Source organism: Anas platyrhynchos, chromosome 1, assembly GCF_047663525.1.
Source record: "Anas platyrhynchos isolate ZD024472 breed Pekin duck chromosome 1, IASCAAS_PekinDuck_T2T, whole genome shotgun sequence".
Classification (NCBI taxonomy): domain Eukaryota; kingdom Metazoa; phylum Chordata; class Aves; order Anseriformes; family Anatidae; genus Anas; species Anas platyrhynchos.
In genome coordinates, this window is record NC_092587.1 from 175,458,645 (window position 1) to 175,475,315 (window position 16,671).

The following is a 16,671-nucleotide window of genomic DNA, read 5'->3' on the forward strand; positions in this document are numbered from 1 at the left end:
ACAACACTAATGATAATACACCACTGCAGTAATTCTTCTCACTGAAAGACACCAAAGGCATACTTATGTAGAAATATTACAAAATATAACCATGATGTCTGTAAAGAGCTCAAAAAAATGCATATGAAACGACTGTATTTAAACATTTAATGGTATAGGTTTGTATGAAACATTCCCAGTTGTAGTCTTCATTTGTTTCTGGGAAAACTTTATGCGTATGTTCCCAGAAAAATGTAGTTTTTGAAACCAGAAACCTACTACTGACATAGCACAGGGTTTTTCCCGTCTCAGCTCTCTGAGCTATGTTTATTACCGGACTGCCACTGTTTCACTCTTGCTGCTCTGACATGATAATTCCCACACAGCCTAAATCAGACGGAGCCCAACTAGGCTCAGTGACTCAGGCCCAGGTTCATCCAGTTTAAATGTAGGTGCCTAAAGGATGCTCAGAAGCTACAGGGGCAGTTGCCCCAGACTCCCTCTGTAATCAAAAAGAGTATTTCCAGAGGGCAAGTCATCTAAGGGCTACAAAGCTGGTGAGGGGCCTGGAGCACAAGTCCTATGAGGAGCGGCTGAGGGAACTGGGGTTATTTAGTCTGGAGAAGAGGAGGCTAAGGCCGACCTCTCTATAACTACTTGAAAGGAAGCTGTGGGGAGCTGGGGGTCAGCCTCTTCTCACAAATAACTAGTGATAGGACTACAGGGAATGGCCTCAAGTTACACCAAGGGAGGTTTAAGTTGGAAATGAGGAAACATTTCTTCCCAGAAAGCGCAGTCAGGCACTGGGACGGGTTGCCCAGGGAGGTCGTAGAGTCACCATCCCTGGGGGCGTTCAGGGAAAGGTTGGACGTGGTGCTTAGGGACGTGGTTTGGTGGGTGATAGGAGTAGTAGGGGGATGGTTGGACCAGATGATCGTGGAGGTCTTTTCCAACCTTTATGATAGTATGATTCTATAAAATCTAAGAAGGCCTTTCTGAGTCACTGAGTAACTGGAAGGTTTTGAATCTAGTTCACATGTACAAGCTTCATTGGGGATGGTCAGCATTAGGAGAGAGAATAAAGCTCATCACTGACTCAGTTTCCTGGAGTTCTGGTTTGCTATTTCTGCACAAGATCAACGACAATTTGTAATGTTTTGTTAATTTTGTTCAAATAGTTGACAGAGATCAATGAGTTATGTAAAGTAAAACTAACAATGAAATTATGTTCTCAGACTGTATTTCTGCATTGCTTTCAAGGATCAGCCTATTCCAAATATCTCTTGCTGCTGTTACTGCTTTTTGAGGCATCAGCAACTGGACTAGAATCCCAGTCTCTTGATTCTTGGGATGTAAAAGTTAATCATCGAAACATAATTTTTAAAACAAAACCACAAAACCTAGCAATAAAAAGACATATGTTGAAAAGAAATTCCAGGTGAAATGGATTTTAAACATGGACAATGTATTTTCATTATGTGAACACAGTATGTTTTAAACAAGGCAAACACATTTTAAGAAAGCCAAAAGTGTTCTCTACTGAAAAGGTAATGTGGGATTTTCAGAAATTTAAATCTATACTGACATCAGAGGTATCAAGTAGCTCAGTACTGTACCATTGAGATTTATTTGAGAAATGAGGAATGTCTGATTGATAAAAGAGAAAGAAAACAGTTTTAACTGAGAACTCATAGTGTATGTAAGATTACCATGAAAAAATGGGAGACAGTGGCATATCTCTCAATGGCTTTGATTTACCACATTGTAGAATCTGAATAAAAAATATTTATTTCTCAGTAACATAAAATAAAACATGCTTGGATTCAGCTTCCCAATTAACAGCAAGCATTTTTCAACTAACTCCTGTTATCGTTTACCTTCATTACCTACCTAGTGCATCTTCTAAATAAAATACCAAAACATGTATGGAAATTCATAAAGTTACAAATTTGCTTTCAATATTGCTTTTATTCTAAGAGCTGGCTTTTCCAAATTCATTGAGTTTGCTTTTTTCATCATGCTGTACATTTATTATCTCTGTGGTTAGCTGTTATGGATTTTCCCAGGAAGTTGGTGAAGTCTCATAAAATTCTGAGGCTTATAAGTCTTTGCTTTGGTATTAAGATGACCTTTTTAACAAAGGAAGAGGATATATCTACTTACATTGAAATACATTATATTTTGACTATGATTAATGTGATCCTTGAATATAACAATTTTGGCTCCAAGGAATAGATATAGCTGATTAAAAAAAAATATTTAAACTGAAGATTCACTTATTGTCTTCTTGTCCTACAGTGTGCTTCCAACTGCATATCTGCTAGAAACATGTTAAAAACAACCATCTGGATAAAAATAATGTAGGGAAAACCAAGATTTATACTTAAAACTTTTCAAATGAATTCTCTCTTTACAAAAAAAAGCCTAAGTCCTGAACTGAAACACATACTAAGTGCATGTATGAATCAAAGTGTGTTATTGTAAGACCATCCTAAATGATCATTGAATGAGGAGATCTCTGAGCCCTCAACAGAATTATTTTTAATCAGAGAGATGTCTTATAAGGAGTAAATTTATTTTCTTTTCATTTTCACTGAAGACTAGTAGTTCCTTGCAACAACGCACTTTTTGTTTTACTTACACTGTAGGTGAACACTAGCATTAATAAAACCTGGAGTAGCCACAGGACCAGTTACTAGAAGGAAAGCAAACTAGTGATTTTGGTTAGCTTCCACTTTTGGAGACTGAGCCTATACCTATTTTTAGAGATTTAAAGATTTAAAAGATTTAAATTTTTAAAGATTTAAAAATAAACCCGAGAAAAATTTGTTTCAGCTGCATATGCAGCTGAGCCATGATGTGGAGTAAATGTTTTGTTCTTTTAGCACCTATAGTATTTGCATTTTTAAGTCTTTTGGACAGTAAGTAAAGACAAAGACTGTGCTCTACACACCATCACATACCCTTTTAATAATGTATCGTATTCTCTTTCACAAAATTATAATACTGAATCTCTGTGAGCTCTGTAACTTACAAAGATGAGCACTGAGATCCACTTAAAAGCTGCCTTTGAAACAGTAGCATGAGATTGTGTTTTTCCCAGTGATTATAACATGAATCCGCATTTAACCCTCAAACGTACCACCAGATGGTAACTGAATATTAGCCGGACAGTATTTTGGGCATAATGAGTTGACCACGTTCTTTTACCAGTGAATCTCAGATTACCTGCAGATTGTCTAAGATGATGCGGAGTGACTGAACTTGACGTCGTACTGCTCCAGAGAACCTTTCATAAGTAGATGCATCATACTCACTCATCTGAATCTCTTTCAATCTAAAGCAAAGAATAGGGAGCTTAGAACAGTCTAGGAAATAAGAACATTGTCCTTTTATGCATATAAGTCATTACATATATAAACCATAACAGGCTTGCTTACTTGATAACAGGGAAATTCAGACTGTAATGAACAGACATGACACAAAAAAAAAATGGCAGATGATCTGAATTATTGAAAAGTCAGGTGATTGCCAATGTCTACAGGGATGGCCTCACATTAAAACATTAAAGTTATTGATCCTCTGGCTCTCTCCTCATCTTCTTTCATGTTTGGGATGTAAATCAGATGTTCTGAAAACTGTGATCAAATTCTAAAGGTTTCAGTGGCTCAGGTGTTGCTGTATGTACATACAAGGATCATGAGGGCCTATTCATTACTTCACTGTTGGAGTATTTTAAACATATCACAAGCCACATTTTAACGCAAAGGTTAAGTAAAGACACACTCTCAAATCTGTTGTTTAAGATTTATGACTAGTCAATGTGTCTCAAATACCTATGTTTGTCCTTCATAAAATGACGAAATCTTGAAACAAAGAAGCTTTAAATGAACGTGAATAAAAATGTGCTCCCCCACAAAAAATGAGTCATGTCACTGAACTCTATTCTGTCCAGACATCTAACAGAGAAAGCAACATCTGCACTATAAAAACACATGCATGCTTCTTCCGTAAATGAAGACGTTTCCACTTAAAAGTTCTTTTGTTCTTCTCAACATTGTGTCTGCGCAGATACCTTTAAACTGGTGAAACTCAAAATTAGAATGAAATTAGAGATTTAACAGTGAAGTATGAGCTAGGGGACAGATTGATATGCTGGATGTGTGCAACATTTGAGACTTTTGGTGATCCAGCATCATGTAGTGTGGCAGCAATCTTGTATCTGCCCATGCTATCCAACCATGTGTCTGCGTTCAATCCTGAGCTAAAACATATTGGTCTATCCATGCACAGCTTATTTCAAACACAAGCACTTCATAACAGCATAATCTTACTCACACTGCTTTGAGAATACTGATTTTTAAATGAACTGCAAATGATTATTAAAGTATGTCTAGGCTAGTCATATTTCAAACGCCAATTTTTTTAATACCATGACAAGTTACTTGCCTGAAATATATACTCTACAGTAGAGAATGAAAACGCCATAGATTTAGATCCAAATTGCTGTCTAGACTAGACCTTTAATAACATTAAAATCAAACATCAAATTCTTGTTGTGTTTAGAATGACTCCGTATTTTTCTATTTCAAATTATGTACTGATGTAGTCATTATAGCCAACTATTATTATTCATTAGAGGCCGGAAAACATAATGTTCAGTGCTGTACACTTTAATTTACTTCACAGCTACTATCAACGAGGAAAATGTTTCTTTAAGTATCAAACAAACAAAAAATCTCACATGCAGTTTTACTTTGGTAGAATCCACAATGAAAGCCAGTTTAGAAAAATACCATGAAAAATACCGCATTTATTCAAGAGTAGTTGCTAACTCCATTCTACCAAAATAGGGCAATTTTATATGTTTTCTGCTAGCCAGTGCAGCAATCAAAAGCCTTTGTAATAAAATTATCCCTACCAGATAATCATATATAAGCAAAACAGTGAAATTTGCAGCATCCTTTTTTTTTTTTTTTCTCTTAGCCTGAGGACACCAACCTCCCTTTTCCTAACTTTTATCTGTTAGTTTCCAGAATAATAATCCAAGTCAAATGTGTCTTGGTACATGCTAGTTTACTGATTTTAGCAGGACACAAACTGTTATCTCATATGCTGATACTCAGATTTTACAGAACACAGCTGCACTACTGCCATAACATGCATCGGTATCTACAAATTTCCCTTGTCATGGGCTTTCCAAAGCATCATACAGGCAGCTAGAAACCCACTAAAGCATGACATGTGTGCATATGTGTAAACATATGTACAGTATCCAAGACCTTACGTATCAACTGGTTTTATTATGGAAAAGCTGATAGGCAATTTTGTAGAAAGAGGATTAAATGTAGTCCTCCATACTGCCCCTCTAAAACACCAGGAAAAAAAGACAGCCCTGCCTCCACCCTGAAAGCAAAGCCTGAAGTAACTACTTTTAATTTAAATTTCTGGATGCTGCTTGTGTAAATTATGTAGCTATTAAAAGGTATTTTCCTTTTCAGAACCTCATCCTGTGAAACCCTAGTATAATATGTACATATTCCCTGTCTTTATTAATCACTAATGTTCTAATGAATATGTTAAATGCTCCAGGCAATTTAGTAATAAAAACAAGATTAAAAAAGGAAACTTGACCTGAATGCAATAGAAAAATTTCTGGGTTTAAATACACTGATTCATGTACAGCATGTGCTCTATGCTTGAAAGCCTTTTTATTTATGCCATTTGCTTCAACTGATGTAATCTCACCTACTCCTTATAGTATCCAAATTTGTCCTCCTATTGGGCATCACTTTGTTAACAGGAGCAAAATGTGAGCTGATAAAGCTGATTCTAAATTTATTTGCTCTGATCTTTTAATCTGTCTAGTACTCTCTTCTTTCACACTGCAGTTATGTCCTGGGCTGAAACATAAAACTCATTTGGTATGACTCTCAATACCCTTAGTTTTTTTATGCCAAGTAGCAGAGCTGACCTGAAATTTCAGACAGTGGAAGAAATCTGAATCTCTGTGCATGGTATGAGAAATCCTTGGTTAGTAACCCTGTGTTACACTAATGCAGGGAAGATCTACAGTTCTCATAGAAATGTCTGTTGAGATCTAAGAGTTCAAATCACCTAAGCAATAGGCTACAATTATTTCAAACAGAAGCAATTTGCTCATGATAGACCATTTCAAAAGATATTTGTTAGGTGACCAATTTCTAACAACATGCAACCTGTATTTACCATAATTCAAACAATTTTCACCTGGTAGATCCCTTTTTAAAAAAGATAAAATATTCACATCAGTCTCCTTACCCACCTATCTATGTTTTACTCTACCAAACTCCACTGTCATTTCAACAATGTGGCTTAATTTAATAAAACATTCTATACATCCTGTCCAGAACAATTAAACACATGCTGGTAAGCTCTGTTAAATTATAATGATCAGGGTAAGGTAGCTGCTAAATGTAGTTAATAAAGAAAACTCCTTTCAGTCATCTTTACCTAGTTCTTCTGGGAAATGAAAGGGAAAATAAAGACTTTCACCTCTGTTTAAAAGCCTTTTCACCCATCTCTCGAGCAGCTCTCTTAACCTCTTCAGGAACAGCATCCTTTTCAGCTTGCGATATTTGGTAAACCTTATGGCCAGCATCCAATCGATATGGGCCACCCTTGCCACCTAACCCAGCAGTGTCTCTTCCACCTAGGATAGTAGAGATACAAAATAAATAAATTACAAATAGGCATTAAATAATAAGAAAATATTTTCTTTTCTGCATTAAGTAAACTATCTCTAAGCAGAGAGTAGGCTCGTATACATCCATTTCTGACTAGTACAGCCTCTCTCTTAGACATCCTTCCATGATGCATAAAAAATAATGAATGAAAACCTGTTCCACCAGCCCAAGTATTTCCACCAACATGAGGCATGTTTTGTGGATCCACTTTTCCATGTTTGGGGGAACTGACATCCAAACCACTGTCCCTCTGAATGGTTATCTGTAAAATAGAAAATAGAGCAATAAATCTCTTTTATATCAAGCAAAACCACTCTAACAACCTAACAACAACTGACTAGGTCTTCTACTCTGCTCCTGAGAGGCATGTTAGACCCATATCAGATCTCAGAATACACATCTAAACCACTCAGCACATTCAGATTTTGTCCATGCTAGAAAAGTGCTTATTGATAATGACTAACATAATTTGAAATTCCACTGTAAACAGGATCATCCGCTGTCTGAACACTTCTTGCAGTATAGGCAACACCTGTCTGTATAGCCAATTTACAAATTTCATGCGCACCCAGCTCCAGCTCCACATTCTTTATTGATGGGCAGATTGATCATCTTTCCGTGAACAGTGACTAAATAAATGGCATGTTCTTCTCATATTACACGCTCGTGTAATCCTTAACTTCCCCACCACGACCACAAATCTATAGCAGTGGGTTTTCTCCTGCAAATGCCTGTCCAGTGACAGCACTTTCCCCATCAATTTACCGTACCGCCAAAGGCTCAACAGCTGTCAGATGGTCAAGACTGAGTCACTTTAGGCTGGGGTTGGATTTAAGCGGGTGAGTGAAGGTAAAAATAGTTTATCCTGTTATAAACTCTGAGTCATGCAGTGAATCAATGATTCATGTGTAAACTGCCCTACAATTACTACACTTCCATAATTTAATGCCAGTTTACTATTATATGAAATTCAATGACAGATGTAAAAGCGATGTCTTTATATCTAACCTCTGTAGATTAACTTTCTTCTCATTTACCATAATACATTTATATCTCTGATGAATTTCCATGCCCCATTAATGACAATTTATTGCCTTCTCAAAAGTTCACTGGCTTTATGAGGGTTTTCACTGGAACCGTATAGCAGTTTAATTCCTGAGTTCACTGTCTTGTAGACCCAGCTTAATACTCACATGAATTCCATACATGTTTTTGAACTGAAAACATGTGTTCTAACAACAGTCTCTTGGCAACTATTCAAAATATAATTTACTTCCACTTTACAGAATTGATATTAATTCAAAGAGGTACAATACATCCTCTGTGAACCATGTCATTAGTGTAAAATCAAGATCTAATCTGTTAAATTACATTAATTTAACATTTGTATAGGAAGAAAGACACTTAACCACAACAGCATGTTACCCTTAGGGGTCTATACTTTTTTGCTTTAAGAGATTTCTTCCAAAATAAACAGTTCTTTTTCTGTAAAACTGGTAGATTTCAAAACTATCAGAAACAATGGGGTGAACGTAACCCACTAAACTTAGTTTAATGTAAAATCATAAAATCAAAGCTGTAGTGTCAGCTTCAAGAATCAAAACAAAATATTCTATAAACAATAAGATGATGGCAAATCCTTTACATTTGCATCCTTCTAGGTTCTTTGTAGAAAAACGCACGAAATTCTGCAAAGGAGAGCTCTATGAGGCAAACATAGTTTGTGAAACAGATACCAAATTCTCTTTTTGTCAAGTTTTCCTACTGATAAATTTTACTATTTTGAAATACAATTACCGTTTAAATTTTAGCAGTGAAAAGTTCAGTAGACAAAAAAGCTGTTCACATAATTTTCTCAAATATAATAAATTGTTCACATATTTCTAGTAGATATGTATTAGGTTTCAAAGATATATATACATTCTACAACAGTTTTGATCTGATTAAAGTAGGTATTCTTAACTTTGAAACAGAATGTGGTTAACAGAAGATCTTTTATTTTAAAATGACATATAACTTGTTTAAAGGACAACAGAGCATCCTACATTATATTTCTATTAAAACCTTGAAAAAAAACCTGCATGGGAGAGAGAGAGACAAGTGGTACAGTCTATCACAGCTTAAGAATGTGTCCTCCTTACTAATTTTTTTCTATATAGTTAGTAGTCTGGTGGGTAAAATATTTGAAAATTTAAGGAAACTAGAATGGAATAACACCAGCAGAGGTATAAATATGAAGGCAATGAATTCCAGCAGTTTTACACATCTCCTTGTTTTTTTAAATAACATCTGTGCACACAGAAGGAGTATGTTTTTTGTTTTTGTTTTTGCTGGATTGCTTGTGTAATTATTATTTTTTTTTAATTACCACACACTTAGAAACTATGTTAAATTAGCAAACTGTAGAGACTTTGGAAAAAAAAACAAACAAACAACAACAAAGAAACAACAACAACAACAACTTCTGGATATACCCTCTCAGCTCTTCTTTAAGCTGTTAGGTAATGCCATTAGTGACTTATCTGTTTTTTCTCCTCATCATCCCTCTCTCCACAGTAGAGTTTCAAGGTAATTTTACAATTAACAACATCTCTCTGCTGTAAAGTTGTTTTTTTATTTTATTTTATTTTATTTTCTTCTAGAAAGTAAAAATTAGATTAGCAGACAAAAATAATTGAAGATATATTTTAGAAACAATAAAACAGTAAATCACTGAGTCTGGACATGAAAGCAAAGGAAGGATGAGGAAAAAAAGAAAAAAACTTTTGGACAACTTTGTACATTCTTCAGCATGACGTATAAAGAGATGGAAAAGCCATAGATAAGTCACCCCTCTGAGGTTTGAAGGAATTCTTGATGTTAGAACTGTTGGAAAGGTAGATTTAAGGGTGAGGATCCAACACTATTCAGAAGCTGGCAAGCTGAAAGACAGGAAGAAAAATCTACTTTGCCTGGAGTGAGAAGGAAGACAAGAAAAACAAGTATTGGAAACACAGGAAAAGCTCAAATATATTGAAGAAACCTACACTAACTTTTCCAAGCTTGTCTGATTGGAATTTCTAAAACTACTAAGATTTCTCTTACTGTTCTGTTGGGTATCTTCCAAATACATATATAAACTGCTTGCTCAAAAGTTGACCAATCCCCTCCTGCATACTCAACTTCTAAATCTGTTGTAAGATTTTTATCAATTTTGCTTCTTTCAGTGAAGAGTTTTGACTAGGCTTCTCCTTTTAAGAGAAACTTGTGCATTCTTTATATGCTTTATATACACTGAAAGGCTTTATTCAGTATTGTGAAGTACTAATGCAGCCTGTTGTGGATATTACAGCTCTGTAAAACAACAGATGAATTCAGTTTAGAAACATTGAGTTTCAGCTATGAGGTAAGGGTCAGAGTAGAATAGCTGGAAAAACAGTGATAGTGCTTTCCTTCTAAGGCTTCCATTTGATTTCCAAAATAACCACCACTTCCAAAACTCTGCATGCGTGTTTTAATTGTGCATTATCTAAAATTGTTTATATATTGGTGATTCATGATTAGAGAAGGAAAGCAATATTCCACTGTGTGTTTGGGCAGATTCTTCAAGAAGCAGAATTGCCATACTCTGCTAGGACTAGTGCAGAGGGAATGGCCTCAAGTTGCAGCAGGGGAGGTTCAGGTTGGAAATGAGGAGACATTTCTGCTCAGAAAAAGCAGTCAGGCATTGAAACAGGTTGCCTAGGGAAGTGCTGGCGTCACTGTCCCTGGGGGTGTTCAAGGAAAGGTTGGACGTGGTACCTGGGGACATGGTTTAGCGGGTGACATTGGTGGTAGGGGGATGGTTGGACCAGATGATCTTGGAGGGCTTTTCCAACCTAATGATTCTATGATTCTATGATACAAACGTTACTCTCATCTTACTTTGTAAAGCCCAAGGCCCATGTTTCCAATAATCATCAATGATCTTAGTCCCTGGTTTTCAATCTTCTCCTTTTTTTTAACTCTATTATTTTCTCAGGCACATAGTGGGCAATGGGTGCATTTGAGAGGACTTTGTGGATGGAGACTCTGTAGGTCAAAATCAATGAAACAAACAAACAAACAAAACCTGAGAAGAACAGAAAGATGCTAAAGGAACGGCTTTTACTGAAAGGACAATGGTACAAAGAAAGAGCTCAAAAGAAAAGGAAATGAAGAGAAAAGAGCAAATACCAAGAATTGTTAATGCTTTGACTTAATTTTCTGGTCCTGCCCCTTGCTTCATTCACTCCCTACAGCAAGGGCAGTGAGGCATGAATAGATCTTAACACTCATTTTACATTGGACAAGAGATACACATTATCTGAACTACGTGCTCAATGTCAGTTCCTTCTAAGATACATGAACGCACGCCAAACAGCTTTACACGGTTACACTTCATTTGTTTTTTGGATATCACTGGGATTCTAGGAGCCAAATGAATAAGGGTAGCTGATAGAAACAAATTCACTTTGGAAACTAAGTAGTCTTATCATCCTTCATATAATAATGTAAAAAACACAATCAGGCCCAGAGAAGCCAGCTACAGGATTTAATGCACTCAGCAACGCAATGAAACCAGGTGTTTCACATCTGTGTTGCATTTATGCTGAACAGCTATTAAATGCATCCTGACCTGTGACAGGGGTCACCATGAAGAGGAGGCAAAGGTTGGTTGTTTTTTCTAGAATTCAGCTAGCCAAGCAGACTACGGGAATTAAAGGGAATTTATATTTGTACTAACCAAATCTTAAACTATGTTTTGAAGTGGATCTAGAACTACTTTCATGCCACGTAAGCAAACGGGAGATTGCATTTTATTGGATTTTGATGTGAAATAATCCGATTTAATAAATAAACTCTTGGAGAGCAAGGAATCACTGGCATACATCATTGAATGCAAGGCCCAATTTTAATACTTTATTCATCCCTCTGTAAAAGACTGAATTTGTTGAGAATTGCACAGCTGACCCAAATACAACTTGCCTTGCCTCTACAAGATACTGTCACAACTATGGGAAGAAAGCAGCTTGCAATAACCCATTAACAAAAATGTGTGAATTATGAAGAGGCCTGCTTTAGTCTATTATTAAAATGATTATGTCCCACGCTTACATCAGCATTTCATTCCAACATATGCAGTGCTTTCATAATTACATACTTTCTTTTTGAGCTCACAATTCATTTTACTCTCCTACCTTAAAACAAATCTCTCAGGCAGTATGAGTAAAATTGTTCTCAACATTATCAAATTTAGTTTCAGCTGGTTTTGTACAAGAAAGCTTAACAATATTTTAGCACTCAGTGAACTTATTCATGCATTGCAATGAAACTGAGAAAAAATGTCTCTAAAACGAAGCTTCCATACCTCAAGGGCAGTCCCAAGTAGCCTGACTACATATTTCTGTATCTCAGCAAGCATTGGTTGCCCTCAATTTGCTTGTGCCAATAAAACAAACATAATAAAAGAGACAACAGCCAGTCTTCAGCATGTCTGATGACAACAAAATTATTCTATTGGTTGACTTTTTATGAGGTGCTTTCAATAAGCTATTCAAAGTACATCTAGACTGAACATATTTTAATGTTCAAACTTCCCTATTATTAGAATGCTTATAATACTGTCTGTCCAATTTAGTCAGCAAAATACAGAATTCAGTATGCCAGTTTTTCAGTCCTTCAAACTGCAGTGTTCATGATCTTCAAGTCTACCATCTTTTCACCTATGCTCTTTACGTCCATACATTCTTATTGTTCAGGTCTGTTAAAATAAACTGAAATCTAAAGCACCAGAAATTATCTCTGGGGAAGAGACAGGGAAAGAGATAGCGAATCTCATCTCCTCCTGGATTTTCACACTTGAAACTCTCTCTATTCCTGGGATTTTCATGCAGGAGATATAACCAACAACTTTCAATATTTTAGATGCCCACAGCTCCATTACAGTCTTGTAAGACGTATACTCCCTAAAACAAGGGGCAGAGCACGTACTTAGATTTACCAGCTCTCAGAAAAAGAACTCTTGGTTATAGGTTAGGAAATTTCATTGAGACTTTGTAAGCAGAGGTCAGATGAGGTTGAAATTACTTCTAGCTATGAATAGGAAAGTAATAAATGCTTTCAGTAAAATGTGAACTACTTTTTCCTTGATGCAGTCTGGGATGCATCTCTGGTGAAGACTGATTTTTCTGTTGGAGCCATTCCTGTTGCCCTACCCTGCACATGACATGCTGCTTCTGTTCAACACAGTAAATCAGCTAGAGAGTAAATGGCCTTTTAATACAGCAGCTTACTTCAGCATTCTGATTTGGTTAACTTCATTAAAATTCCTGAAAGGCAAAAGACGTGTCAGTGCCTCCCATTCAGGAGTGCTTGCCAGAAAAGCTCCTTTGCAATGTTCTCAGCAACAAAAGCCTGTTTCTGCTTGAGGACTGGTGAAGAAACACTGGTTTCTAATGGAGGAGAGCTCCCTCATGCACAGGGCAACAGAAATTTCCTCTGTTAGTGTGAATGCTCCTGGCACTGCCAGTACTAACTCGTATCTAGTCCCCTTACCCAAGGTACAATGCTTATTTTAATACTCTGGGTACAACTTTTAAAAAGGGAGAAAAACAGGAAAAGTAATTTCAGACTTCCAGACTAACCTCCCACAGATGTAAAGGGATGCAATTTGTACTTTAAAAAAAAAGACTACAGTTGTATCCTCAAACCTCCCCAAATTAATTTTTTCTTACCCTATCGGGTAAAACAGACCTGGCCATTCCTTACAGGATTCTGCATCTTCATAACCGAGATAGATGGACTTACAGCTTAATATAGACTAAACATACACACACAAAAAGGCAGAACATTGTTTACAAAACACAAGCAAGCAAAATCTGCAGTATTTACAGCTATAGAGAATATTTACATAGGAAGATTTCAAAAAAGAAGAAGCTAAGGTGACCAAACAATTATTTTCACAAGCACTTATTAGTAATAATAGCGCATCATTGGATGTTTCTTACTTTTTTTGAAAGAAAATAGGAAAAAGAATGTGTGCATTGAGGTTTGAAGTGCAATACAGTTCACATTACTTAAGTGCTTAGTTTATTGCAAGTTAAGGACATGTGCAATAGATTAATTAGTTACATGATTAGAACATCCAAGGAAAGCAGACAGGTATAGGCAGATTCTAGACTACCTAGATTCCATTCTTCTCTTACTCTTTTCATCATAAAGGGAAAAACCCTGCTGAGATACAAATTTGAAGATAATCACTCTTCTCCTAACATACCTGGGACACAGAGGGAAAGAATGAATGTGCTATTTTGCCTTGTCATTAATATACAGTATTTTAAAACATGTAGTTATAGTCAATGAAGAATATGTACCATTTGCCATTTACATAAGCAATTTCTGAATAAAAAGAAAAAAGAACTCCAGCTCCTTACATAAATTTTAAAAAAAAACATAACAAATAGTATAAAGCAATTAAACTATTGACGTTTTCTTACATAGCATTCTTCCTTCATCACTACTGTGGACACAGATTTGTCATACGTCAGGAGATCATGCAGGGAAAGAACCGAATATATCTTAGACTTTTGTCCTACAGGTGATTTAAGAGAGACTGATTTGCTCACCAAAATCTGGAAAATCCTTCATCACAACCATACGTTGTTATGAAGGAAGATTGACTTTGCCTGTAACGGAACATGACTATTCTCCAGGTGAAAAAGGCATTAAATAATCCAACCCACAGTGGCACAAAGGATTAGGAAATGTTTTCCACAGAATGCAGAATGTATTTTAGCAGATGTGCAAACGAGTGATTTTCCCTGAAACTAAACCTTTGTTTTGTTTTAGCTTCCTCCCTAAGCCCCATCAACAACCTTAAAACCTCAGCGTTACCCTATGCTTTATTTAACAAGTCACTTCCTTTCCTCCAGTACATTTTTTTATATCAGGAGTAAATAAATGTACTATTTTCTCAAAGAGTATGTGAAAGCTCCAAATCAAGGAAATCAATGGTTAATCTGCCTGTTTCATGCTGTTTTTGCATTCCATTGTAAAACTGATTCAACCAAAGACAGAAAAAAATCAGATTTATAGTTTGTTTATATAAAACAAGCGAGAGAAACACAAAAACAAGCAAAAAAAATTCTAATTGCTTCCACTACTTTTACTTGTACTGTATCATATACAGCTTTTTTCAATGTTCTAAAAGTTAATAGCACAATTTCTATTCATATCAACAATGCAAAATTGAGCCCACAAGCCATCTTTCCACAGAAAAGAATATTCACTATTAGACAAGAAGACAATAATCATGTATGCAATTCCCTCTGTCTTCAGTTTTATCCTGAAGTGAAAAAACATTAGTGGCACTGCAGTATAAAATACATTTAATAGGCTTTAGTCACTCATTTTGCTTCACTTTTCTATCTTGTCTGCAAAACTTTGCAAGAATTCAGAATGAACTAATGAAGCTTCATGCATTATCTGACTGCCAGGAACATTTCTTTTGAAAAGTAGCTTTTAAAATTCATACAGGCATCAAACTTTTGTCTCAAATAGCAAACCCACTCAAAGCATCACAACTTTAGATTTGTAAAATTTTAGATTTGTAAAATAAAAACAAAATCAACATAAAAAGAACATTACATAGCATGCAGCCACTGCTGATGTAGGTAGGTCTTCACTTGACCTAAATGCTGTCACTCTAAAAATCAGCTCAGAAACTCTGCAGCAGTGGATGCATTACAATCTACTGTCCATGATTGCATACTTTGCGGTTTAAAGGCTGGATAAACTACATGAAGTAATGATAGGCTTTCATATATTTTCTTCTCTATCTAAAAGATCCTCCATTATGTTAACACCTGTGGAAATTCCAGTTTCATCTGTTATTACTGAAAATTGCCATGTCAATTATTTTCAACTATGAAATCATCTTTTAAGTAAACAACTAAATGTGATCAGAGCAGACAGTGTCTGGCACGGTTATTTATTCCACACCTCCTAACATCAATAAACTTGGAGAACACTGAATTTGATTTCTGGAGTATATAAACACAACTAGAAAGAAGGGAGAAATGGATTATGGTGACAGTAAGGAATATTCTGATAGAAAATTGCAGGGATATTGCACGGTCAAAACCAAGTTGAAAAAAAAATACACGTGAAAGCAGAAAAGCTTTATTTTCTACAGATCTAGGACTTGTCAAATCTGTCCTTAAGAAGCAGAAATATAACTTATTAAAGATAACTATGTTGTTTTGGGTTCTAAAGGAATATTTAGCCTCACCGTAACAGACCAGATGATTTCAATTGTCACAGTATTTGTCCTCGCATTAATTAGAGAACAAGTTTCCTAAGAGCAGAATCATTAGCCTGGCTCTGATTTCAGTGGCAGGATTTCAGTGGCGTTAGGAGCTCTAGCATGTAAGTCAGCAATGTGCACTGCTGCAGACTTGGAGATTCAAAGGCTGCTGTGCTGAGGTATTATATTCTCTCCCAAGAGGACTGTGGTCTTTCAGAGGAAGTCCAGGGGAAGAAAGAGGAACTTTGTCCTGGATCAGCCTGCTCTAACAGGAAGCTAAGGTTATTTCCATTCCTCCTCTTTGTCTGTCCACTCTAATTAGGCTGGAAGAGCTTCAGGAAAAGGAATGTATTTTAGAAGCGTTTGCATAGTGCTTCTGACAAGTGCCTCGCTCCAGCTGAGGACATTTATATGAGAAAAAGTAGCTGACAGAGAACTGATGACCTTTATCTGAGTTTCTTTTCCCAGCGGAGAATTTTAGGGAGGTGAACTTTTCAAGCTCCATGGGTCCCTGGCTGTTTAGGCTCATGTTTCCCCATACTCAGTGCCTTGTTCCCACTTTGTTAGAATGAATCATGCAGCCCAGGAAAAGGTCACAGAGCTAAACCCACACCGTGCCCCATGCCTGGCAAAGAAGCCCCAAACCCACCCCACTGAGAACTG

At 36.2% G+C, this 16,671-nt stretch overlaps 1 protein-coding gene across 2 annotated transcripts in view; it reads right to left on the minus strand.

Moving 5' to 3' along the window:
* VWA8 (von Willebrand factor A domain containing 8) overlaps window positions 1-16,671 on the minus strand; it is a 188,459-nt gene that overhangs the window by 18,936 nt on the left and 152,852 nt on the right. For both annotated transcript variants that reach the window (XM_072032521.1, XM_027472319.3), the window contains exons 38-40: window positions 6,858-6,966; window positions 6,514-6,670; window positions 3,208-3,316 (exon numbers count right to left, since the gene is read on the minus strand). In XM_072032521.1, the coding sequence (XP_071888622.1) occupies window positions 3,208-3,316; window positions 6,514-6,670; window positions 6,858-6,966 (375 nt within the window). The remainder of the gene's footprint in view (window positions 1-3,207; window positions 3,317-6,513; window positions 6,671-6,857; window positions 6,967-16,671) is intronic.